General features: G+C 36.0%; 1 protein-coding gene across 2 annotated transcripts in view; it reads right to left on the bottom strand.

Moving 5' to 3' along the window:
• Positions 1 to 26,966, bottom strand: part of BMP5 (bone morphogenetic protein 5) — a 125,208-nt gene that overhangs the window by 9,866 nt on the left and 88,376 nt on the right. The window contains exon 4 of one of the 2 annotated variants that reach the window (XM_037020825.2): positions 7,306 to 7,500. The exons of the other annotated variant lie outside the window; for it this stretch is intronic. Within the exon in view, the coding sequence (XP_036876720.1) occupies positions 7,306 to 7,500 (195 nt within the window). The remainder of the gene's footprint in view (positions 1 to 7,305; positions 7,501 to 26,966) is intronic. 2 annotated transcript variants of the gene reach the window in all.

Below are 26,966 nucleotides of genomic sequence, written 5' to 3'. Positions count from 1 at the left end.
GGAAAAGCATGCTAACATTCCTCAACACAATGCAGGTATTGTAAATGCAACATTTCTTTGTTTTGTCTCTAAATGGTAATAACATGGAGAAACCAGTGCCAAAATATTGAAAGTACTGTTAAACATTTTATGCAAATTTCCAAGGGTCTATTTCTGGGAACTGTGCAACTTTCATCTTTGTCTTCATTTAGAAAAAAATTATTCTGTCTTAGAAAAAACATTGTGAGCACAGAGTTCAAAAATAGTTTTAAAAAATTCAGAACTCTCCATAGGGCTTCAGTTGTCCTCTAGTCCCTGAAAAAAAAAAACAAATAAATAGACATGGGCTAGCCTAACTATGAAGGGGGCAAAAGAAAAGCAAGTCCAAACAATTCCAGAAATCCGTAAGGGTCTTTTTTTCTTTAAAATCTAGTATTAGCTTCTTTAAGGGATGAAATATAATATATATTTAAGAGAAAATTTAAAAATCCAAAGTAGAGTTTAACATTTAAGGCTGTCAACAGCTTAAATAAACCAAATAATGAAATACTGTGTTTCAAAGCAAAGGAGATGTTTGCCTTCTCCTGCTGTTATCCAAGGGAAAATGAAATAAAGGATGTCAGCACCTACACATCAGGATTTTAATCAGTTTGCGGAAAATGGAAATACCAAATGAATGAAGGTATAAGAGGTGAAGGAGCAGGAATGGTGTACAGTCGACTATTCAATAATGTAAATTTTTATAGGGCCTTGGGATTAAAGAAATTCATGATAAACTTTGCAGTCCTCTTCAAAGATGAGGAATTTCAAAAGGCTTTTGCTTCTCTAGTTTAATCGCCATCTTCCACATCCAGTGAATTCCTCACTTGAATTTATGCACGACCCAGTAGAATTGCTGCTCTTTATTTGCGTAGGGATAATGTTGTTTGTCTATGTACAAATGTGTGACACAGAACAGACACCACAAAATAATAACTATCTGGTGTGTTTGCTTAACTCTGCTTAGCAAAACCTCTATGTGGATGATCCAACTACCGTCCCCCTCAGAGTTCGTTGACATAAGAACCTGTCCACAAACCTGAATTCCCAATTGCCTGTCAGACATCTCTAAATGAAAGAGTTTCCCAGATGCCTCCTACGCACTATTTTTACTTCTGACCTCACATACCTTTGATGCTCACTATTTTGGTTAACAGGATTGCTAGTCATCTAGCGGCATAAGCAAAAAAATCTAGCAAGTTTCTTGATTTTCTTTCTTTCTCCTTCATATCTTACATTAAATCCCTCCATCGGGCCCATTTCTAGTCTAGTTAGCCATTTAGAAGGCCTTTGCCCTCTTGACTATCTCATACTTCCTCCACATCCTCTTCTAGGAACTTTCTCCTAGGATAACAGTTCCTTCCTGTTCTCTTACATCTCTATGTTTTGTCTCTTATGGAATTGCTTTTTCCTGTACCTATGCTTAAAGAGCTAATGTTCCTACAGGAGGCTCCATCCTTGATGTTTTTCTCTTTGTTTTCTTGACCACGCTTCATCTAACAATGCGGGCTCATATCTGTATCTTTTCCAACACTGGCTACCAATTCTCAAGAGCCCCATTTCACCCATACCATCTGTGCTGGCCTCATCCCACATGGTTTGGTTTCTACTTCCACTCTCTCCATCTATAATCTTCATTGCTTGGAGTGCTGGAGTGTTGTGCTAGACTCCTAATTATTATCTGAGGTTTCAGTTTCCTTCCTTGGCATCCCATCTTTCACTCAGATACCAAACTTAACTTTTTAAAATGTATGTCTGCATAGAACATTCCTTTTTCCAATTCCCTACACAAAGACACCATAGTTCCTTACTATCACATACCTTACTCTTTGTGATCTGGTCCCTGCATAATTTTCTAGCTGTTTTCACACCTCTCACACAAGAATACTTGCATAGCCAGTCATTTGACACTGGTACGTGTCTCTATAATTGCACATCAGTCTGAAACAGCTTCATCTATCCTTCCATTTCTGGAAAATGTTTATACTTTCTCATCTAAGTCCTTCATGAAGTCTTCTGGGCCATACTTAGTACACTTTAGGTGCTCTATCCTCCTACTCGCACACTACCTTATATCTATGCTGATAAAATGGACCTCCTAATAATTACTAATGTGTATGTCTTTCCCATTGCCTGTGAGAATGCTTTTTAAGAAGCCAGGTCCTTATGCTATCCATTTTTTTATCAGCGTACAGTTAATACTGTCTTTGTCATATAATGAGTGCTTATTGCATATAGAATACATGGTTTACAGTAAATCATGCCTATTTGTACTCTGTGGATTCTGTCTAGACAGACTTGACAACAGACATAAGGCATTAATGTCCACTGACAAATTTCTATAGCATATAGTTAATTCCTCAGATAGACTGGCCAAATTAGTTAAAGACTTTAAAATCTCTCTTGCTTCTGAAGTTACAAAGACGGAGAAATCCCAGTAAGAGACCAGGGTATTTATTAGAGAAAGAGAGAACTTCTAGTTTTCTCTGATAAGAGTATGAACTTTTCATGCACCTGTTTAAAAAAAAAAAAACCATGTGACATTGTTTCAAAAAATATCAATGTTAATGGCTAACATGGAAATAAGTACATACCACTGTTCTCAGTTCTTTACATGCATTTATTCACTTGACCCTTACAATGCATGTAATCTTACCCTATGAAACTGATACTGTTAACATTCCCACTTCATAGATGAAGAACTAGGTAAAGAGAGGTGACATATCTTGTCCAAAATTATACAACCAGTATGTGATGGACATAGGACTAAAAAATAGAGAGATGATAGACAAATATATGCAGACAGAAACATACACAGAGCTAGATATTATATGCACCAAAATACCGGTTGTTTTAGGAGGGATCTCCAAAATTTTACACGATTCAGGGCACAACAGTCAGCTTTTAATGTTAACTCTTGTAGAAATCAAGTAGACTAGAAACATTTCACCCATGCAGCCTTGCAGAATTTTCCCTGCAGCATTCATTGGGAGCCCCAATTTGGAAACAACCAAAACGTCTTTTAAGAGTGACATGAGTAAATAAACTCTGCTACAAACACCGTTGCATATATTGCAGCGGTTAAAAACAGTGAGGTCACACAATTTGAAAGATGGCTGAGACATATGGTTAAAAATAATACATCAAGCCAACCCTATGACATTCTGGAAAAGCCAAAACCATGGAGACAATAAAAAGGTCAGTGGTTGCTAGGGGGAGGGAGGAATAAACGGACAGAAAAAAGAGGATTTTTTAGAGCAGTGAAAATACCCTGTATCAGATAACATAATGATGGATTCAGGCCTATACATTCATCCAAATGCCTAGAATATACAACACCAGGAGTGAACCCTGAGGTAAACTATAGACTTTGGGCAATTACGATGTGTCAATGTAGATTCATCTTGGGTAAGAAATGCACATTCTGGTTGGGGATGTTGATAATGGGGGAGGCAAGGCATGTGGGGGACTGGGGCACAGTGGAAATCTCTGTCTTCCTCTCAGTTTTGTTGTGAACTTAAAGTTGCTCTTAAAAAGTCTTTATAAAACACGTAAGATATGTCATTCATGTAATGAAAAGCACGTAACAAAAATATATTCTCCAAAATAGATGTATATAAAGAGGAAAACATTTGGGTGTGCAGGTACCATGTTGATATGTATATCAGAGTGATTTATCTCAAAAGGATTAGGTGATCAAGAGAGAACTTTAGCTTTATTTATAATTTGATTACTTTTAAACAGTGGAAAAGCTTACTAATTATACAATATAATATATTTGTGGATAAAATCACAATATTTTCAGAATCTCTAGCCTGGCCTTGGTGCATCTCCATATCTATAAGTGTTTTCAAGGGGTGGAGAGAAGTAGTCCATCTCCATATTGGGCGCAGAGGGTGGGTGGGGTCCCTTTTTGCAGCAGGGTCACGAGAGACTCTCGCAAGCAGAAGTGGATGACTGCTTGTAAGCAATAAACAGATTTCTCCCAGTTTATTTCTCCCATTGACTGATTGCAGTTTCAAAGGTATTTTGCCCTGCGCTGGGAAAATATCCCACCAACCCCCACCCCAGAGTTACAATAATCTAAAGAAGTAATTACAATTAATTGTTCTTTCTGATTTTGATTAATATGTTTGTCTAAGAGGCATGAGTTTACATCATCACACAAGACCTAGGGTCTGATTATCAGTTGAGTATAACTGCACAATGTTTCCACTTTAATGACTCTGAAAGACTTGTTCTAAGAAACCATCATGATTTCAGGCAGTCACCACAATCGGATTCACCTTCAAAGGTGACTAGTATCGAGACACAATAAGCGATCTCAAGCAATTCTGCAGTGAACTAGCACTTGCCATTTGCTGTGTCAGTTCTTGCAAATTCTTAATACCCTGCTCTTTTCAGCACTGATCACTGATATTGTCCTTATAACAGCATCTTGCTCTAAGTTCTTTAAAATCTGATCACCCTAGTGCCTATAGTCATTTTAAGCTAACTTAAAATTTAGCTATTGCCTCCATTTCCTTCCCCTACATCCTCATTCAAATAAACATCCATTGTGTTACCTCATGATGAGAGAGGCCTAATCTCCCACGTGTCTGCTCAACCTTCTTGCCAAAAACCTGAAGAGGACCGGGGAGGACAGTTTCTGCAGAGAATCTGGGAGCAGTGCTTCTACATATATGCACCTGAGGACGTTAGTTTTTTCCATGCAATCTACACACTCATTCATTCAACAAGTATTGTGGGTAACCTATTTTATGCAAGACATTGTTCTAGACCTTTCCATAGGAATATGGAGAATGAAGGGGAATAGGAAACAGGAAAGAAATAGGCTAAAAGCAGCAAGAACGGCCTGGGTTTTAGTTCTCCTGCACTAACTGAGACTTCCAACATTTGATGGTGTGCTTTGCGGAAAAAATGCCATCAAGCAAACATCTAACACAACTCTCTCCCCTTTCCTCACTGGCCAGTTCCTTGACTGTGTAGTCTTCAAACAATATTTTATTGTAAAGGCCTAGTACTATTACAACACTGATTATTTGCATTTGGATAATTTTTAAGTTTCCCTAGCATTTCAAGTCTCCTACGTATCAAATTTTGTGTTTATATTATCATTCCCTTTTCTTAAACTGTCCTTAAAATTTTGGCCTTTTAGGTAAAACCCTCTGAGACCTTTTCTTGTCCGCTTGATTACTACCTATTGAAAGATTATGTCTCATAGACACAAACCAGCTACTTTCTTTCTCCTTATTATCAAAATATGAACATGCTCCAAAACCATCTACCACATATTTCACAGAAATGGTTGCCAATGATAAACTTTGTGAAAAGAAAATATTGGTCTATATTAGAATAATTTTGTGCTCTAAATGGTGTAAAGCAACTACTGAAAAGCTGTGTGATTTTTTGCTCCATGTGTTCTATTCATCTCTAGTTACAGAAGTACATTTGTGATTTATGGTTGGGAAGAGAAGATAAATAAGAGCTCATCAATAGGAAAAAGGGCTTTGATGATTTCAGTCCCTGGGACACCTCTTCCCAGAGTTGTTATGAGCTCTCGTAATAAGTATGTGACTTAGACTTTCCCCTTTGTAATTTCCTCAAAACTTATTTACTATTGTACTCAACGTTTAACAAACCTTTTCCTTAATGCAGCCTGCTACATTAAATTAAAAACATTTCAACCAATTTCAGAACCATTCTACATGAAAAGAAAAATATACAACTTTGACAGGCTAGTATTTACAAGGGAGAAAAGGTCTTAGAAAGTTATTTTTCTCCATCGTTCCTATTAGGCAATTACAATTTTTGCCAAACTAAATATCTTGTGAAGATCTTTAAAAGATAGCTTTGTAAAAAGCCACTAATATCATGTTTTACTTTCAAGTGAAAAAGACGGATAAACTTATTTGTTGGGAAATTATTTTAAAACATTGCTCTATACATAGCATGTAATTCAGTATTATGTAATTCCATACAGAAATCTTTCCCCATGTCTGTTGCTAGATACATGAAACAGACTTCTTTCTAACATGATTTTCCTGATGCCCATACCTTAGGAGGGTTCCAGTGAATTCCAGATAGTATTTTTGTTGAGAGTTCCAGGTGCAGAAAATATATATATTTTATGTTTTATTATAATTCGTATCTAACACTCATGTATGTTTGAGTAACAAAAATTGCAGCATGACTTGTCAGTTTTAAGTGAGTTGGGAAAAAAACATGAAGATTTCAGGAATAATGGCAAATACTGTCTGTGTCTTTTTGGAAGAGTGAAGCATTCTAATTTGCTGAAATACCATATGCACAGATCATGTCTATTTTATTCACCAGCTCATCCATTGTGCCTGGCAAAAACTGTGCATATGGTGGCCATTAACATAGACGAATACATATTTTACAAATGAACAAAGTAAGTTGGGATGCTCCAGGATAAGTTTTCCCCTTCAAATAAATTTATTTTTTATACATAGATATAATTTCTTGAAGTAAGATAGCCATTATCTTCTTCTAGGAACAGCTTATAAAAATCTGTTTGCAGGCTGGTGTAAATAGTAAGAAAATCTGTTTGCAGGCTGGTATAAATAGTATGTTCAAATCACTTCAGATTTTGGCGGTTAGATACATTCAGACCAAGTGTTCTTTTATCTCCTTTTCTACCAATGAACAGATTAAACTTCAAACACATTGGGATCAATGATACATTTGTAATATTTGTTGTTAAAGTACATGTGTGTGTGTGTGTACACATGCACACTTAAAGCAGATTATCTATGGAACATCCCTCCAGATATTTAAGGGAAATACAAATACTATCTTAATTCCCATACCATCTAGCCTTCTTTTATTATCAGAAAACATTTTAACTTCATGATTCACATGTATTGTCTTAAGTACTAAAGAAATATTTGTATGTTGTATTTACCTGGTTGTCCATCCATATTTGAGAGGCCCTGGGGAGGGGGGAGGGGTCAGCTCAGTAAGTTGTGTAGTTCAGTTTTGGCAAGACTTTGTTGATGTAGTCATTTCATAGTTTTATTGCTGCCAGCTTGATTTTAATTTGAACTGAATCTTTCAACATACGAAGTCAAGTCATACTTATTTTAAAATGAATTACTGGGTGATTCACTGATGAAACATTCTGGGGATGCCAGAAACATGGCCAGATGATTTAAATGACCAAACGAAGGTATATCCAGAGGGTAAATTGACTGTGGCTACTTGATTTGCAACATATGACCCTATAACTCTCTGTGCACAACTGCTACTCTGGTTTTATCTTACCTCCAGCACTGGACACTCGGGAGGGGTCCTGATGAGAGCTGGATTTATTACGGTTTGGATTTTTCCGTTTGTTGGCTGCTCTCACAGATCGGAGAAGTACCTCACTTGCCTTGAAGAAGGCCACCATGAATGGCTGTTTTGACTGAGGCCCATGTCTTCCCACAAGACCGGCAGCTTTAACGTTGATACTACGTCCTAGAACAGAATACGCAAGCACTTGGTTTATGAAAAACGGAGAAAGTTTCCCTGGCGTGAATGAATTCCGAGGGTACTCGAAAAAGAGAAAAGCTTTAAAACACTATTGGAGAAAGGGGGCATTAGGATTAGGTTGTATAGTGGGGGTGGGGGCATGGGGAGGGCTGTGCAACACAGAGAAGACAAGTAGTGATTTAACAGCATCTTACTGTGTTGATGGACAGTGACTGTGAACGGGGATGTGGGGGGGACTTGGTGAAGGGGGGAGCCTAGTAAACATAATGTCCTTCATGTAATTGTAGATTAATGATACCAAAATAAAATTAAAAAAAAAAAAACTACCGGAACGTTTTCTTTGCAGGCCAATGATTCTTATACACATTAACAGTTTACTATTACAGACAATTATCCATGCCTGGTTTTTCATTTTGCATCATTCTTCTACCACGGAGCACCCTCAAGCTCTTTCGCTAACTGAAAATTCTCAAACCTGGAAGTCAGCAATATTATAAATGGAAAGGCTTGACCACCATCAGCCTGGAAATGTCCACCATAAATAACAATTTCAAAAGTATTAGCTATGGGCTCTTCCGTATTACATGCCCTACAGTTTTCCTCTAAGTGATAAAAGCTGAATGGCTGGCTGGGCATTTCTACTTTCTCCAGCTTATTTCAAGCCTTTTAAGTGTGAATTAGTGCTGATAGCCTCCCCCTGTCACCTCTGGCCTATGCCCAGCAAACTTGACAAAGCTATGCTCTACTTAAAGCCCTTCACAGGTACATTCTAGAAGCCCCTTCCAGGGGCGGAGGTTTGTTTGAAGCTCTAGTACTTTCTCAGTGTGAGGTACTTTGAAGTAAACATTGAAATGTCAGAATTCCTCCCCGCCTGAGTTTTGACACATCTGAATGTTCACTGACAGGATTTCAGAGGATGCAAACTAAGCCTGGAGACTCTCAGAAAGGTGAAAATTCCAGGTGTGCTTGGAGACTCACCTTTGCCTTTCAGGCTGCTTGTATCCCACACCCTTCGGAGCCTGCTGGTATGGCTGTGTGTCAGAGAAGAAGGAATGCACCCAGGGCCTGAACAGGAGTTAAGTGAGAAGTCAAGGGGCCCTAAAGACTAGAAGTGGATGTTGGTAAAGTACCCCTCCCATTGGTGTGGTAATAGTAATACTTTAATCATGGCAAATATACTTGGGGGCCTACTGTGTGTGTGCTGCACATTTTTCTAAGGGTTTTACATGCATTATTTACTTTGATTCTACAAATACCTTAGGAGTTAGATATTACCATTTTCCCCTTTCTCTAATTCTTTCTGGCTATGCTCTTCTAATTTAAAGTAGTTATCACTGAATATTATATATGTATATGTATATAAAACAGTTGGCTGATATCTAGTTCTATGAAAATCACTCACAGAGGTGATTACTAAATAGTTCCATATTTAAAACTACTTAAACCTTCATTGTAACTTTAGTTGTGAATTACTCAAAACTCTTGCAAAGTTTCTATTCTGGACACAGAGCTTCCCAATCTTTTGAAAGTAATATATAATGGTTTGAAATAGGTGCTAGATTGACTCTGTCTTGCCCCCTGAGAGATGTGCATGGTTTCTTAAAATATTTATTCAGTAAAGACTGTGGAGCAACCTCAGTCCATTATAAGACTTGACCCACCTTAAAAGAAAGGAAAGGAAAACAAGTCCCTGAAACAGCATCAATGGCATTTTAGCAAATAAACTCTTGCTCTTAACAGAATTTATTTTGGCTGCATAAACACTTTTGTATATACTTGTATTGTGCAGAGACCTTCTACCGTCAGAAAATGAGACTGTGTCATGTGAGGCTGTACAGCTGTTGGGAGGGACACAGAGGTCCTTTAAATGTGGAGGTACTGGTTTAAAAAAAAAAAGAAAGAGAGAGTACACCGATTCAGGCCGAATCAGAGTCCTCAACAATTGATCTACAATGTATTGGAGAAACTTGTTCAGTTCCCATAAGCATTAAAATGGCTCTCTGCCTCACAAACGCCACTACCCTCAGTCCTGCCCAAGAAAGAGCTTACAAATAATCGAAGCAGTAAACCTTACACAAATAAGCATATAGTTTTCTCTTTTAAATGCAAACTTACAGTGGCTCTATGCCAGAGTCTATAGTTCTTAGAAAAACTCTATCACTGGCATAAATGAAAGAGGCAGTTTGATTTGTGGTCAGGGCAGTTTCCATTCTACTTCCACTGCAACGAATGTATTAATTCAGCTCAGACTTCCTCCTTCTGGCAGCCCTCTTGCTGTAAAAAGAGAAATTAGAAGTTCCAGCCAAATACCATACCTTGAACTGACCCACTTCAATACATAAACACTTTTACAACATGTTTATTCAGGTGTAGCACTTGAAATTGGTTTAAGATGTTTCCAGTGACAGAGAGCTCAGCACAAGGAAAAAAAAAAAGAGCTGAGAAACTTAACTGTTATGGAATAGAATAACTGGCAATCTGTTCTTCAAAAAAAAATTTTTTTTTCTGTCTTGGAGTACAACATTAAAAGCATTTGTTGAGCTTTTATTTTGATTTTTTAATGAAGTGTTAATTTAACAGGAACTAAATTTTTACTTGTCTACATTGATGACTGCAGACATCATTTCTAATATACGATCTTTCTAATACTAAAATAGGTTGCCACACAATGTTCACAAATGGAATACAGTAAAATCGGTTTTCCATTCATTACAACACACACTGACCCTTTTATAGTTAAATAAGCACTTAACACAAAGTTCCAAGTTCCCTTTGGTTTGCAAGAGGGTTTCTTTTATTATTATTCTAAAGACTTCCAATATTTTAATTTTTATCTGTGGAGAAATAATACTGCTTGAAAAGATTTATGTTCTGAAAACTGTAAAGATGTGTGTATGTTACAAATGTGGGTTTCTTGGGCTTTACAAAGGTGGATATTGTGTGTGAAGCAAAGTACCCCTTCAAACCAATGGGAACTCCCTTTAAAATAACTTTTGATATTATTAAGTTTCCTCTTGGTTTCCTTTTTACTTCAGCAATAAGGTGACTATTAAGATTCCATAAGTTACTGCTTGCTTAGTTACCCTTGGTCTGAAGCTACACCATAGAAGCGTTAACTATTCAACCTATGCCTTCAGACACAATGTACCTACACTGATATTGTTGACCAAAACTTTTGAATGGCTTGACAGTTTTTTTGTTTTTTGTTAGAAGTGCTAGTGAGAATCCAGATGTTGTGACATGTATTAAAAATACTGAATCTTTTATAAAATATTTTGATATGTTGAATTTTATTATTGAATGTACAATATGTTTCCGACATTGCAAATATATTAGTAAAGAAGCCTACCTAAAACGTCTTGATTCAGGAAAACTATATGTAGGTGTGTATCACCATGGTTCTATTTTTCCATGATGATCCCAAGTTTGGATTTCTAGTTTAAAAAATATACATAGGTAATATATAAAGGTTAAGGATTGACTGTACTGTAGAAATGAAAATGGGGTGGAAAAATGGAAAGAGTATTAAAAAAAAAAGAGTCATAAGGACACCAGCTTGAGCCCATGATTAGTCACCCTAAGATTTGCACATGTGTAGGCATGGCGAGATGTCGGAAGGCTTAATTCACCAGGCATGTATTTGGATGACGATGGAGCAACCTTATGGGAAAGAACTCATTCTCAGGAAGAAGTGAACCCCTAATATAGATGAGAGTGTGGTCAACAATGTGACAATGTGACCCAAGCAGTGAAAAGAAATCCCTACATCTGAAGAGTGGTTTCCAAGCAGCTCCGCATTGGTACTGGCATGGCTGCAGCAGAATGTAGGGCGGAGATGATCTCCTGTGTCAGCATCAGCATGAGCATCAACATCAGGTTCAGAGAATGGTAGCAGCTCGAAGGCAGGCAGAGCAGCGGTCTGATGGCCTTGGGAGTTGTAAGGTGGACCACAACCGCACCAAAGTGAGAGGCAGGGCTGGTGGTGGGATGAGGTGGCTGTTAGAGCAAGAGGACACTTCGCTTGCATAACGTCCATGTCCTAAAGTTGTACCCTGGGCTGCGGTACCTTCGGAAAGGGATGTGATTGGCTAGATAGTGAGGAGAGAACAAGAGGGAGAAGAACTGGGTGGCTGGGAGTTGTTCAGGCTTAAACACACATGCGTTCTCCCACACAGTTGCCAGGGGAGAGGAGATAGGAAGGGTTCTTTGAAGGATATATGAGCATGCCAGTGATTTCACTGATGTTACCTAGACCCAAAGAAAGACTCTTTGTGTCCAGTTATCCCAGGTTCATGCTTCATAGAGTTCTTGGATTATAAAATAAAAGGGACAACGAGAACAAATACAGGAGTCCAGAGTTTGTTGGCAGAGATGTTGTCCTTCATATTTATAAAAAATAACACCCTTTACATCTTTGCATGTGAAAGTCTTTTAGAACTAGTCATACCACAGCCATCTAGTTTCCATCTCAAAATTATTGCACGTCTACTGACTGAAGAAAACAATCTGAGCAGCAAGGTTATGGGCATATTATTTCTCAGTTTGATTAACTAGAGTGAATAAAGATGGGGTTAGAACAGTTTCTAAAGAAATGATTATTCTGTTCACACAAGAATCAAGAAGGAAATATGTGAGACCGGGCTGTAATGAAGCTGGAGATTCAAGACTTCCAGACCTGATGCTCTGACCCTTCTGACTTGGGGCCAGGGTATTGTGTTCACATCTGCCTAAGGATGCAATTAACTATTTCAAATTTTGACTCATAGGGAAGGTAGGCTGGCAAACCAAAGATCCATCCCAAACTCACTGGTTTTGAATTTCAGACCATTCTTTTTGGAAAATGTGACTTTCAAAATGTTTATTTCTTTAAAAACAGGGTTATTAAAGGAGATGCTGACATAAAACAGCTCTTCAGAGCCATGTTCCTGTTATAAGGATAAGTGGTTCCAAATATGAACATTTAGTTTTCCTCCTGAATACACAGTTTGAAAAACATTCATTTGAGGGTTTATCAGAGTCTAAATGTTGATATCACTCTAAGATGTTAGCATAAATTCTAGTTTGGTTTCTTTCTCCTCTAAACCCACAGTAATTGACTGCTTAACCCCACACACCTGTTGATGGAACCAGTGCATGAATTACCTGCCCTTCATTTCAACAAAGACTCTTGCAGCATCCTTTATGGACTATTTCATGAAAGTCAAATCTGTGCATTGTTTCTCATTCACATACCCTCTTAATCTTTGCTTATTTTCAATATGTGATTAAATTTGATTCTGCAGCTCTTAAATTATAGTTTCTGTGACTCTAAATTATACTGGAATTTTACCATTTTTAGAAACAGATGATTTAAAATGTGTAGAATTCTCTACCCAGCATATAGACTAAATCATTTTCATATCAGATCTTAAGGACTGTAAGGAAGACAGAATTTTGTCTACTTAAATTCTATATACATTTTAACTCAGGGTACCTTTAAATTAAGCTTACTGTAATCTAGCTAAGAATTTCATCTCTTATAATTTGATACTATACTTTGATGAAAAATTTATATAGCTTCTAGTTTTATAGTAAAAGGGCAGAACTATTGCCAAATATAAGCACATGGATTTGAAGTATCACAAACAGAATTTTACATTTGTGCTTGGAACTTTCTTGCTTTTGAGATGGTTTACATTGCCTTATAATCTCAAACAAAAACAAGGAATAGCTGATATTTTAAGCTATTTCAATGATACTGGAAATCACAGTTGAGTGGTATTTGAGAAAATGAACTCTAGAGTTCACGGTAGTAAGAATTTTGACTGACTGCTCATAGTCCTTCTGGGGTTCTGTTTAACAAGACAGGCTCTACATGCAGTTCCTTTGCTACATCTTTGTACTCTTTTCTTCATACTGACATTTAAAAGGACCACTTTATTTTATGTTAAATAGTATATATTTGGAATTATATATTCATCATTAAAAAGTGTCAAACACAAAAGAAGGGACAAGTGTAATAATATATGTGAATAGGGATAGGATTTTGTGGCTGATGATAAAGTAGAAAGACACACAGTATGAAATCCACTGAGGTACACTGGGAACCGTATTCTGACACACTCACATGACCTGTGAGTTGAGAGTTATCTTCAGGCAAAAAATGTGGTTACAGCTCCCGGTAACATGGCAGCAGAAGAAATTCTATTTTTGTATGTGGCTGGAGTGTCTGACAGGTAGAGGAGTTTAAAGAAGAAGAGATTTTTTAAAAGAGTTGAAATTCTTTCTAAAAATGTTGCAGGGGGTAAGTACCCTAGAGTCTGAAAAAGTGGTGAGGATTAGGAAAGAAAGTGGGATATTTAGTCAGAAACATTGACATGATGACTCAAGGAGTTGTGGCGGGGGGGAATGCAAACAGTTGAGAAGTCCAGGAAGGAGGCCTGGGGAAGGAAAGGCCGAGAATTATAAGGAAGCAGGGCCAGAGGGTTGTGTCTTGCGTGGAAGCTGTCCTGAAGGTTCCGTGTTTTATTGCACTGAGGGTGGGACTCAGGCGATGGTAAACGAGTCTCCTTCCATGGGGCACTGGTCTGAAATGAGAAGGCTTCCGGTCTCAGCATGATGAACTCAACAAATGCTTTTTTACTCATGCCCCGTTTTCAGCTGGTGGAAATAAGACTCTCAAACTAAGAATCATAGTTTACCTTCACATAAACACTTACTTTTAATAGCTCTTCTCTTTATTTATAGCGCTTTTCCCCAGAGACCCTATGAGCTGTACAGACATCAACTGTCACATGCCCCAAAAAGATTGGTTAGAAGTCAGCCTTAGAGAGTCTTCATTTATTTTAAGAAAGCAGAAACATTCTTTTCACAAAACCATGGGAAGGGTGAATTATTTTTAGCCTTTTTCCAGTTACTATGTGACTTTTTAAAATAAAAATTTTTAAACACACACACACACACACACACACTTCTTACCTTTATAGTATAGAAGATTTAAATAAAACTATAATGAAGCAGAGTTTCAGCAGAAATCAACCAAAACGTCTTTAAGATTATTTCTATGTGTTAAGGTATCAACAGAGAATGCTTTCAGAGTTCAAACTCCATTTAGTTCGCTTGATAGCCATGAAATTAATTTAATTTCATCCTCAGCATTTTATCTATAGTGGAGGAAAGTGGTCTTTGAAATGAACTTAATGCAGTTACTTGGGAAATTTATGAATGTCTAAAGGAAACAGTCATTTTTTAAATCAGTTCATATGATATATTATTCAAGTGAATTTTTATCATATAGAAAAGCGTGGTTCATTAAATGTTTGACCTTTCCTTTCAGTTTGATACATGAATCTGTGAAATGATCACAAGCTACTTCCAGAATCTGTAGACTAGTCCATACCACCAAAATAGAACAGAAATAAATTATTTTGACACCTCAAAAGAGAAAGTGTGAAGAGCGTTAAGAGGTATTTTCCAAAATACGTGATGAAGAACTGATACTCAGATACCTACAGTGTATACCACGATAAGTATCCATTTTTACCAAAAAGAAAAGAAAATAGAGTTAAGACATTTGGGACTTAATTCTTTCCTTCACATTATGAAGGTTGGATGACAAAATATCCTTCTGAGTAAAGCTGAACTTCTCTTCATCAGCTTCTCATGTCTCTGGGTATGCAAGCATGTCACCTGCCCTGCCCCCGCAACCAGCCAGTTATTAGTGAGATCTCACACCACTGGGATGTCATAGCGGACCCCAGAGCAAAAGCACCCTTCTGAGCCGTTACCTGCAAAATAGTGGCTGGATTCCACGAGTGATTACCTCTGGGTCACCTGGGTCAGCAGCAGCCTCTGATCTCACAGCATAAGTGAACTTTCATATTTCTATCAGTTGCATTACTTCACGGAGAAATTATGTGAATATCTCCACACATACATGTAGCTGGTATCCAAAAGCAATAAGAAGGATGCCTCTCAAAAGGATCAGGGGAACTGGGAATTGAGAAGGCTAGCAAACTCAATACTTCTGAAGTTAAGACAGAGGCTACAGCCGCCATGTGTTGAAGCTAGATATTTCACCAGTTGATTTAATACATCATCTTTTTTACCCTTCACAACAAGGCAATGGTTACATTTTTTAAATGAATAAAGTAAAGCTCAGAGAAGAGTCAGATTAACTCAGCCCTACAACCCTACAGTTGTGTGCTATTCCTCTAAACCCACAGGGTTCCTCCTGGGTAGGGCTTGGTTAGGGCTGGTGCTTTTGTGTTGGGTCTCTGCTTTCCATGCTCAGAAGACCGGAAGAACACCATCCGTTTCATAAACCTATCAGTGAGACACACATTGTTAAGAACAATGTTACAGCTGCTTGTTTTGTGAAGTAGGAAGAGAAAGATTCAACCCTCCTTGCCAGCAGCCATCATCGGACAGGTGGTCTCCCCAGTTTCTATTCCACTCAAATGGAAACTTGCCACACCACAGAGAAACTAGTATGCATTTTTAAGGAGCCGGGTTATGTAGCTTCCCTATGGAAATGCTTTCCCTCTAATTTTACATTCTGATCACCTCTGGCAATACACGCTCTTGGCTTTGGTTGTTGGATGCCTTGGGTCCTCCTGTGGTGTCGCCCTGTCCCCTGTGAGCGTGTGCCAGGTGTGCTAAAGCTTAACTGAGCAGCGCAGAACTACAGCGGCTGCTCGTGCCTTATAGGACCAAAGGTTCTCTCTCCTTCCCGTCGTGTTCTCTGCTCTCAATGCAAAACCAGAACTGCTGTTAGTTTGCAATACATCTTTAAGAAATATGTACCAGCAAGAAGTTAAACTTACATGGAAACAACAATGGGAAAGACAGAGTTAAGATTAGTGTGTGATGAGAATATGGAGAATCTCAAATTCTTCATGGCTCTCAATCAATATTACCATGAAAACATTTATCCCTCAGATTGTTAGTTAAACCAGAGTTAGTCTAGAACAGGGAATATAATAAAAAACAAAAACTGGCACATGTGCCTGACATTGGCATTTGTTTGGCAAGACTGATGCTCCATGGTTACTGTTCTGAATTAGGGAAAATCAAAAGCAGAAATACAGATGTAGCCAAACACTTCCATATCCTTTTTCATTAAGGGAAATCTAAAATCTGGTAAAATACATCTTTTACCAGATAATGAAGCAAGACCAACTCCTGTTTGTCTCTGCTTACTTTAAATCATTGATTTCAAAACTCTTTTTCATATATGTTTTTGAGTTGTGATGCTAAAAATTGGATAAGCAAATTATGTTTGCCATGTGGCTCTCATTCAAATATAAGCAAACTGTAAATTAAAACAAAGAAAGTTGCCTTTTAAACCTAGCTTAAAACATTGTATATATCATGGGCATGGTAAAACTGCAAATTCAAGTTTTTCAATTCATTACTGAATATAATCTATAATCAACATCTATTTATAAAGGAAAATCATTTTCTCTCTACATATCATTCTACAAGACTAGATTAGTCTATGAGAAGCCCATTTCATTGGCAAAAACATGATATAGATATCAAAAAAGATACAGATACATAAAAAGAAATTAGAACTGTGATTCTTCATTTCAACAGAACTAGGGGATCTGCAAATTACATTCAAATCACTTTGTTCAAACAAAGCGAGCTTTTTAGAAAAGCAAGCAGTCATGGTTCACCCAACTAAGCTCTGCTTATAATGGGGAGAAGAAGCCAAGCACACTGACAAATTTAAAATGCGTCTCATTGTCAGCAAGTTTTCCTTTCAATCTTTTGGGGAAAAAATTACCCCAGTGTATCACTCCTCAAAACACAATTCAAGGAGTCCAAGACCTTTTTAGGTTTGGAACAATATCCTACTCACTATGAACTTTGATGCTGGGTGTGGGGGGGAGGTTTGGTGAGATGAGAGAATTTATTTCATACTGGCTTTTTGTAAAATCATAAAGTAAGAAATTTTGGAAACTGCATGCTTTACTGGCATTGGGTGAGTTTGCTGTATCCTAGTTTAAACTACACACCTCAGCACTAATTCACACTTAAAAAGGGCAGTGAGGGAAGTAGATATGAGGATTCCATGATGGGGACTGTGGATTAAGAGAGAGTAAACCAGAGGAGACAAAACAGGGAAAGAGAACCTCTCAAAATACATCCGTGAGTGACATAGGGCACAAAGGAAGGGGGAAGTTCATTATCAAATTCAAAATAAAAGAAATTAAATTTGGTAAATTTAATTACATGTTGAAGTGAATCCCTGGCAGAGGAGAAGTTACTTTGTCTTCTTTTCAATTTATAAATTTATCAAATTAACTATAATTGGGTAACAGACTAAAAGAAATATTGAGGTAGTTAAATTTAGAAATAAAAAACATAGTTAAAATGCTGTTACCTTTTGTGGGCCATATAACAATTCCAGACAGAAAATAAATAAAACCCAAAGGTAATTTCCAACAACTCCAACATGAAGTGCAATTTTGTCCTGTAACGATCATATCAATAGCATTGTTTTATTTAGAAATTATAAAAATATATTTATCTCTTTACTTTGAAATATGTACAAAATTAATATAATTTCTGAGAGTCATAGTATATAAGAGATGGCTCTGAAAGTAAATCATTTTTAGATTCATGAACAGATTCTTCAACTTTCTAAAGCTAAGTTTCTGCATGTACAAATGGGAAAATAATAGTGAAGGTAAAGTAGATATTCCATTTAAAAAGCTCAGCAAAATGTCTGGCTATTTAGTACACTCTCAGTATATGTTAGTATCCATTAATTATTAATATTATTACAATTGACCATCACAGCAAATACATGGTTTGAATACTTTTTAAAAAATGAATGAAAGATGTACCCAGGAAGTAAAACCTAGATTAATCATGAATACCTAAAAAATATGAAATATTAGCATGGAGCAATAGTTGATCTTGGTAAAAAGTACTGCCAAAATTAGAATATTAAAAAAGCAGATATATTTACAGACAGAAATAGGCTTTGATAAGTAGAGTGACTGAAACTACATAAGGTATAGTTTATGAAAATCTTATATAACTAACAATAGAATTAATACAATTTTGTGTTGAAAAAAGTAAAAATTTAACAGTGCCCCAATATTTATGTTTAGTTAGTTACTCTAGCCACGGAAGGCATATTAATGATTTTGATCATTTTTATGCAGTGGGAAAATAGCAAAAATCTAAAGCATACAGGGAAAATTTATGTTCTCTGATGTACTTGAAGATTTACATGCGTTAGAAACCACATAGGTCACAGCTTACATGGATTTGGATAATTAACAAATGCTGATTTTAAACCCAAGGGAAATCTACATCGTATTTATTTTCAGTACAAATCTAGTCATTTTTACATAAAGATACAGGAATTCTCAATGGAGACTTCTGTGAATCACTCACATAAAATGACCAACATACTTGTTTCTGTTAACCATGCTTTAAATGTCTTTCCATGACTTGATTCATATCAAAAAATGATTTTTAGAAACTCATACATTTCCATTGATTAACTTATATTCTAAAGTTTTTGAAATTTCATAGAAACATGGTAGAAACAGAAGCCACCCTCATATGTTCTAGAGAAATTTAGATTAAGTTTTATGTTTTGTTATGATACTAAAAACCTCATCATGACACTTAAATATAATCTTACTAAATGCCAGCTTAATAATAAGAGCTCTCTAGAAACCTTAGTAATTATGATTTTCAACTATGAAGTTATATCTGATCCCTCACACGATTACTTGAGAATGTGTTTATGCTTGGATATTCCCCCTCTATACACACACATGCATACACACTTCCCCTAAAAGAAAGTTCAAGGGATATCTAACAGTTCTTGCTTCCCTTTACTAATTTCTCCATCTCTGATTTTATATAATATCTCCAGTTTTGGTTTGAACGTAACTGCTTAACATCAGGCTCCTTTAAGATGGTATATTTCTATTCACTGTACCCTCCCTGAATATAACATTTATAGGTGTACAATGCTTAAAGTGCAAGTATATGCTTATAAATTACAATTGCCTAAGAAATTATCTCATGCAATATAATGATCTCTAGAAACATGGTCAAACAAATGGTGAGTTCTTCCAGTCACAGGAAGCTCATTCCCTTACAGTACAAACAATTCCATAGCCATTAATTTCCTTCTATTTGGCACATTTTTTTCTTGTGCCTTAAATCTGCCCTTTTTATACACTGATTTAATTTCTGGACTATGGAGGGAAAGTTCAATTTTACTTACTCATTTTATTTATTTAAGTATCTGAAGATAGCTATTCTTCAACTATCCTCTTAATTTATTCTTAAATATTCATCCAAAAGCCAAACAAGTATGTTCTAATTATCCCTAACATTAAACAGTACATAGAGAACTACTTCATTATTACTAATATTTACCTAAAACAAATCATAGGAGTACATATTCTTTTTCCTTTCAGAATATTTAGTAAGATATGTGATTCTTGCAATTCCTTGGATGTAGAGACTCATTCATTTATTTATTTGAAACCAATTATTTTTGTCATAAATTCAGCAAAAGGGAGCCATATGGTTTTATGATCAAAAATGACTTAATTGCTTTGTAAGATTAAGTTTAGATAAGGGAAGAGAATATTGTCAAATCTCAAAATGTTTAAAAGATCCTCTGATAAGTGTACATAATTCAACTTTTTGAACTTAGATAAATAATAATGAGAAACTGTAGTCAAAACAGCAGGACAGAAAGAAAAATATCACCCTTGATCTCTGAATTTCTTCTGCTATTTATTAGCACTATGTCAGCTGATACTCAGATTAACCAGCCACATAGACCATCTGACCCTTAACATGGATAAATAGTCATCTGACAACATAGCAGCTTAATTTCAAGACTTTTTCCTTGGGTGAAAACAACTGTCTTAGGGATCCTAAGGATAGCACAACTTATTTAACCAGATACTTCCACCTGAAAACAGCAGATTCCAGGACTTCTGGAATTTAAGCAGATATTACATTAAGAACTCTTCTGTCTCACACAAACACATTTAATAAAGGTAAATGAATATCAAGTTAGCAACTTATATGTTTATTTAATATATAATAACATGAGAACTTTATATATTAGTCCTCATGTGTTCTAGAAACTATATATTAGAAAATCTAATAGAAACATATATTCTGTATTTCAAAAGATGGAATTTTTCTAAGTCTGATTTTCTTAACGTAGCAGACTTAAGATATAATACAGGATATTGTAGTTATGAAAAACAGTTTTATCAGTATGTTAAATACTCTGCCCATGGTAAAGAACAATAACAATTTAAAAAATCCTCAAAGTTGTAGAAAAAAATGACAAATCCCATTCCTTGTTTTTAATGTACATGTAGCAGCTGTCAATTTCTAGGACCGAACCAAAAAATCCCACAAGTTGAAAGAGTAGAGAACATGGCAAAACTCTGAGTAAAAATACCCACTTTCTATTTGATTGTACTGTTAACAAAAGACTTAGTTTTTAAGTTTGCACAGTAATGTTGGTGTAGATAACAGATGATTGAATTGTTGGTGCTTTTAGAAAAGCTCTGTTTTATATGATTTCTAGAAATGGAATACAGGAAACTCTAATATATCAACAAGCAGAACAAAAGCTATAACCTTACCCCTTTATAATGCCTGGGAGACAGAGCTGCGGACCAGCATGGGTCACAAAATGAGAAGGAAGCAGGAATTAAATGGTTTGTTTCCTTCACTTTCAAGGAGGTCTTCTCTGATGTTCTTCCAAATGAATTCATAAGGTAGCTCCAATTTTTGGATTAGTTTATAGGAAATGTCATTTATATGGTGGAAGATTTATGTAATATGCTATAAATATCAGTACAACATATATTAGGAACTACTGGGCCCCATTCTTAAGTAAGAACTATCAGTACTTCTTTAGCCATGTTTTCTATGAACATTAGAATTGATCTTTTAATTCTACAAGTTCTGTAAGCAGCTATCTTGACACATAAGACTTGCTAGTAGATTTACTAAGTAAATCTTAGTAATTTATACTGAGGCATTGCTGGGTTGAATGTTTCTGATGAAAATGCAGGCCACCTTTAATCAATTATCCCTGTATATGTAACTCCATCAAGTGACTGGAAGCTTGCTTCCCTTATATTCATTGATGAAATTAGTTATCCCCAAAATAAATGTTATTTTTCTCTAAGAATAATTGGTACCAAGGAAAACTACTGTATTAAGTACTAACAATTTGATATTCTCTGGTATCTATGAATACCTAACTAATATAAGTAATCAACTGATTATGACACATATCTCTGAGTGTTCATTTCTATTGGATTTATACCCTAGATTGGAATATATTTAGAAGTTTCCTACCAATAATTATTTTAGTGGTGGTCATAAAGACATATAGACATAAGCCTACCCATAGCTACCTGTACACTGTACTGCCAACTCGAAGTCTAAGAAGATATATCAATAATCTTACCTTTCCTTGTGGACTATTTATCTGTGAATTTATCTAAAACTCCCTTAAATCATCTGTACAATCTCCACAAAATGGAAGATTCTAAATTAAAAGAGCACCACCTGGAATAAGAGAAAAGTCTCTAGAATAAGAAAACATTCTCTAGTCCAATTCAGCATAAGGACCTTTATTTGTGTTCTACCATGTGCCAGGTAGCATCAGCTCCTACAGACTCACACTCCCCTGGGAATCACTCTTACATTCATTTTATTGATGCCATGGATAAAAAAGACAGTATTGTGTCAGAGTGAAGATTTGAATCTAGTTTTCCCAATTATTTCTTTTTAGAATTTATATTTCCAGAATAGAGCTAACTATTCTATTTATTTAGCCTTCTTATTTAAATTAAGCATCAAAACTTTCAATTCTAAGTTATCTGTACCAAGAAGTACAGAAAATTTCTTTATAGTATACTTAAGCATTCATTATATTGGAATTTAATTTGATAGTTGGATACCTCTGATATCTGTTTTCTTGATAAAATTTAGTGAAACTTTGAAATCTCTGACTTTAAAATCTGAATTTTTACCTTGATATACTTGAAAATTATGCCGCAAGTTCATTTGAAGAAAAATGGATACTATAGTCTTATTTAAAAAGGAGCCTTATAATGTTTCTTGGACATTAAACAATACTTCGACAAAACAACATTTTGATGACTTGAATACAAATGAATCAGAAACATACGGATTGAATTTTCCTTGACATATAAGTGGGTCTGAATAGAAAGGGAAAAAAAAGTCATTGGCAAAATTCATTCTGATGATTGCCAAACCTAAAATGTCTGAAAACATAGGGTTTTTAAAAAGACATTCTAATGAATCCAAAAAGACTCCGTGTTTTTCCATATCTGAATTATTCTGTAAACCCAAATTTGAAGAAAGAATTAATTTACTTGGAAAGTTTAAACTATATAAAGCATCAAACTGTGGAAAATTATAGTGTTTGATGAGGAAACCCCAAATCTTAAAAGCTGGATTAAATTGCTATCTGTAGAATAAACTCTGTGTGCACATGTGTATAAAGAATAATGATGACGACAGATTTGCTAACATTCTTAATTAAGACCTAATCAGTCAGATAATAAATGTATCTTTATAATTTAGGAACTGAAAATCTTACAATAAATTGAAAGTCAAACTAAGCCTACCCATTTGCTTTTACAAAAAGAGCACCCACCTTGTCACAGAGGTTTATTATCCACCCGGAGAAAGGGCCTGGGAACTTTGAAACTGATTTTGCAGAATTGTATACTACCACTTGTCTGGAATCGCTAGATTTGGCCACGAAGAAGCAGTAATGTTTTTGTTTTATATTCTTACTTCTATGTTTGCTTTATTTTGCTAAAAACAAGCACACAGAGCTCAGAGAATTATCTATTCTGCATGAAAAAAGTCAACACAACATCCTTAAACTCTCCTGCCAAATCCATGGCGGTGCATTTGTCAAATTTCTAAAAAGGACATTTCATAAGCTGACATATTTTCCACAGGTCCTCTGGGAAATACTACTTTCGATTTCCAAAATATATTTAGGTCTCTGTGCTATTTTTTCCTTGCAGAAGCAGGATAAACAAAATTTAATAATATACATCCCTGACTTTCTCCTCACCTTATGCCTGAAACTTAACTACCATTCTGTGGTTTGTGGTACAAAATTCTGCACCTGTGTTACACCAAAGTGGTTTGGTTAATAATCACCCAAAATTTATGGTTTGGAATGTCTTCACAAGAGTGACACGCTCTGTGACAGGTGGTCTATAAGAGCTGTTTAAATCACAAACTCATTCAATGATCTCAAGACATGCTTTTAATACCTACAACCTGCTTTATACCAAGCACCAAGGGTACAACTTGGTGAATAAGAAATATGCATCCCATGACCTCATGAAGCTGATATTTGCTTAAACAGGTAATCACAATGGTGTTACTGTGATTGATTCAGGTAGCAAGTCTAGTTCTTTTATGAGGTGTGGTCAAGCTACAAGAATACATTATACACAAATGAGATTTCATGTTCTGCCCATGATTTGTTTCAAACCACTTTCCTACTAGCATCTGCACTCATATTTTATACATGAATGTTATCCTAGCCAACTCTGGACTACTGACTTTTTCCAGAACATACCATGCCATGTTGCCATCCTGTGCATTGTTTCCTCACCCGGGAATGAGCTCTCTCCCGCTCTTCTCACCACTACTCCATATGCCCCCACAACTACCTTCCTCTCCGTCTGTTTATTGGAATCTTACTCAGCCAACTTAGCTTAAAAGCTCTATGGCCCTGCTGGCTCTGTCCCATTTGGATTTAACCATCTCTCTTCTGTTTTCCTTTCGTGTCTTGATTATATCACTCATTTTAGCATTTAGGACACTTTATTTTTTCTAAAATTAGCTACATATGTCTGTCTCCCTGGCTATAGTCCCCTTTAACATGATGTCTTACATGTATAGTTACTCAATAATTTTATGTCAAACAAATGAAGAAATGCATAATCAACAAATGAACTTGAAAGCAGACTTTCCTAAGTATAATCCTTTCATGACTTCCAATTACTTTTGCTGAGAAGTAAACATACTCAGAATCTATTACTGCAAAGAAAAGATGGCCTGACTGTTCTGTTTGAAGCAATATTATGCTATCATGAGAACATTAGCAGTAGTAATGAATGAAGCAACAATAAGCTGAAGCATCTGGTTATCCATATTTATAGAGAGATGCCACATGTACATTCTCCATGAGGTTGCAGTTAATGAATCTAAGGTACTGGGAGGGTCATGTGTTTTCTCAAGGCCATATACGCTCTACCTCTGGTTAGATTGTGTTTTAAGTGTTTAAAACGCAAACCCCAGCTTACCTAACACAACCATTTTAATATTTTCACATTCGACAATATTAAATATACGAAGAAAAGCACCAAAAGTCTGTGTATCTCAAACCTAACACTTAAATAAAGACTTTAGAAACCTTACCAAAAAAGTGAAATGTTAGTTTCTTTTAGGCTCAAAAAGAAAATCCTGTAAATAACAACAATTTAAATTACCTATTCCTAAAATATAAGAGAAAAAAATCAAGGAGAAAAGAAAAACTCAAAATATAAAGTAGTTCTTAGAACAGGATACCTTGAAAGCAACATAGATGCTAAATTATATAAATAATAAAGGGAACAGAACTAATACAAGTGAAGAATCAATACAAGAGAGAAATTTATGAATTTTCACATGGGATGGTGGAGGTTGGGGGGAATTAAAAGGAAACAGGCTGATCATATTTCACAGATCTCTTGAGTTATTTAGTTAGACATTTCAGCCATATCCCTAAGGAGAAGACTGGGGAAAAGCACATACCACTAATTTAATTTTTCTTGTTTGGACCACATACCAAGGAAGAAACAATTGGCTCACCCCCACAGTGCCAATTTCCCAGTCACATTTCTGACCATAAATGTACAGTAGTTTAACATTGTAAGAATTCTTAGGAGATTATTTAAATATGTGCTTTTCTAGGTTTATATTTACAACGCTTGAACTCTGAAAATCCTTAATGATAATCTCAAAGTCATAATTGGAAAACAACCTATAATTCAAAATATTTGAATTGTGTATAGAAAAATTTTAAAGTCAGCATTGTCATTAAAACCTATGGAAAAGGCTGGCTTGGGTACGGCAATTTCTGAGACTTGTCTATGACACATTTAGTGAAAACCTTCTTTTTCTAGATCAAGATCTGAGGCACATGAAAACTTCATTAGACTAACACTGGAGTATATTTAATTTGTGTCTGTCAGCCTCATTTCATATATATAATCCTTGGGATAACAACATTGGTTATGCTATTATTCTTAGGCTATGAATCTGGTTATAGGTACGACAATGCCACCACAAAATCCTGTTGCTTACAGTAATGAACCCCTTGAAAGAGACCCAAGACAGACCCAATTTTTTTTTAACTCTATAGTTTATTAAGCAAAGCTTTAATATAATACGGCAAGGAGGAGTGATGGGACAGACTCTAGGACTAATGTGTCTATTGTCTGATCCTGAAGAATGCTAATGGTGGTAAAATTTAAATAGGGCACATTCTCTAATTAATCATTCCTTTAAAAACCACCATCAGTAGGCCTGGCCCTGGCATTTGCAGAGTATGGGACAAGAACACAGTGTAGGTCCACTTGGTATACTTCTAAATATTTAAACAGTACAAATCTAGCTAACAAATCATTGACTACCTTGTATTCTATCCTCCTATCATGACAAACATAATTTTAGATGACCTGGAAGCCCAGATTTGAATTTAAAAATTTTAGACTCCTTAAGTGACCCAAAAGATAATAAGGCACTGAATAAAATGTTCTGGGCTCCCCCAGCCTCCTGACTGAATGTGCAAGGACCCCCCTCACCATGGTCTTTGTATATTCTGCTCCATGTGTCTGGAATGCCTGACCCCAGCTTCTTCCCCTAATCACATCAGCCTGATCTTTAAGACTGTGGCTCACAGTCACTCACTGGTCCACACTCGTAAGTCCATTGGACTCTCCTCAGTGTATAGTCACACGCGTGCAATAATATTATTGCATGAGCTGTAACCCTCATGAAGCCATCCCTACATATACCCCCCATTTATGCCCCCCCCTTTTATCTCTAGCATCTGGTCAAGTGCACAGCACATAGCTGCTCAACAACTACTTATGACCATAAGAATAACTTCAGGATCTTCTTATGAAAAAAAAAAAAAAGGAAAATTTCCTAAAGATCCCTCCCACAGGTTAGACCTATTGTCTTTGATCAAATACTACAATTTATTAAGACCTATCTTGATATTATCTTCTGGTTTTTTTGTGACTCTGTTTCACCCATGCCCTCCTCCATTCCCTCTGTATATTAGGAAGTACTTTGTCTCCCTAACATGATTTTTTATGTCTACTTTTTTGTTATTTTTCAGT

Source organism: Manis javanica, chromosome 16, assembly GCF_040802235.1.
Source record: "Manis javanica isolate MJ-LG chromosome 16, MJ_LKY, whole genome shotgun sequence".
NCBI classification, from domain to species: Eukaryota; Metazoa; Chordata; class Mammalia; order Pholidota; family Manidae; genus Manis; species Manis javanica.
The sequence above is the reverse complement of the archived record's forward strand: the minus strand, read 5'-3'. Positions and strand labels throughout refer to the sequence as shown.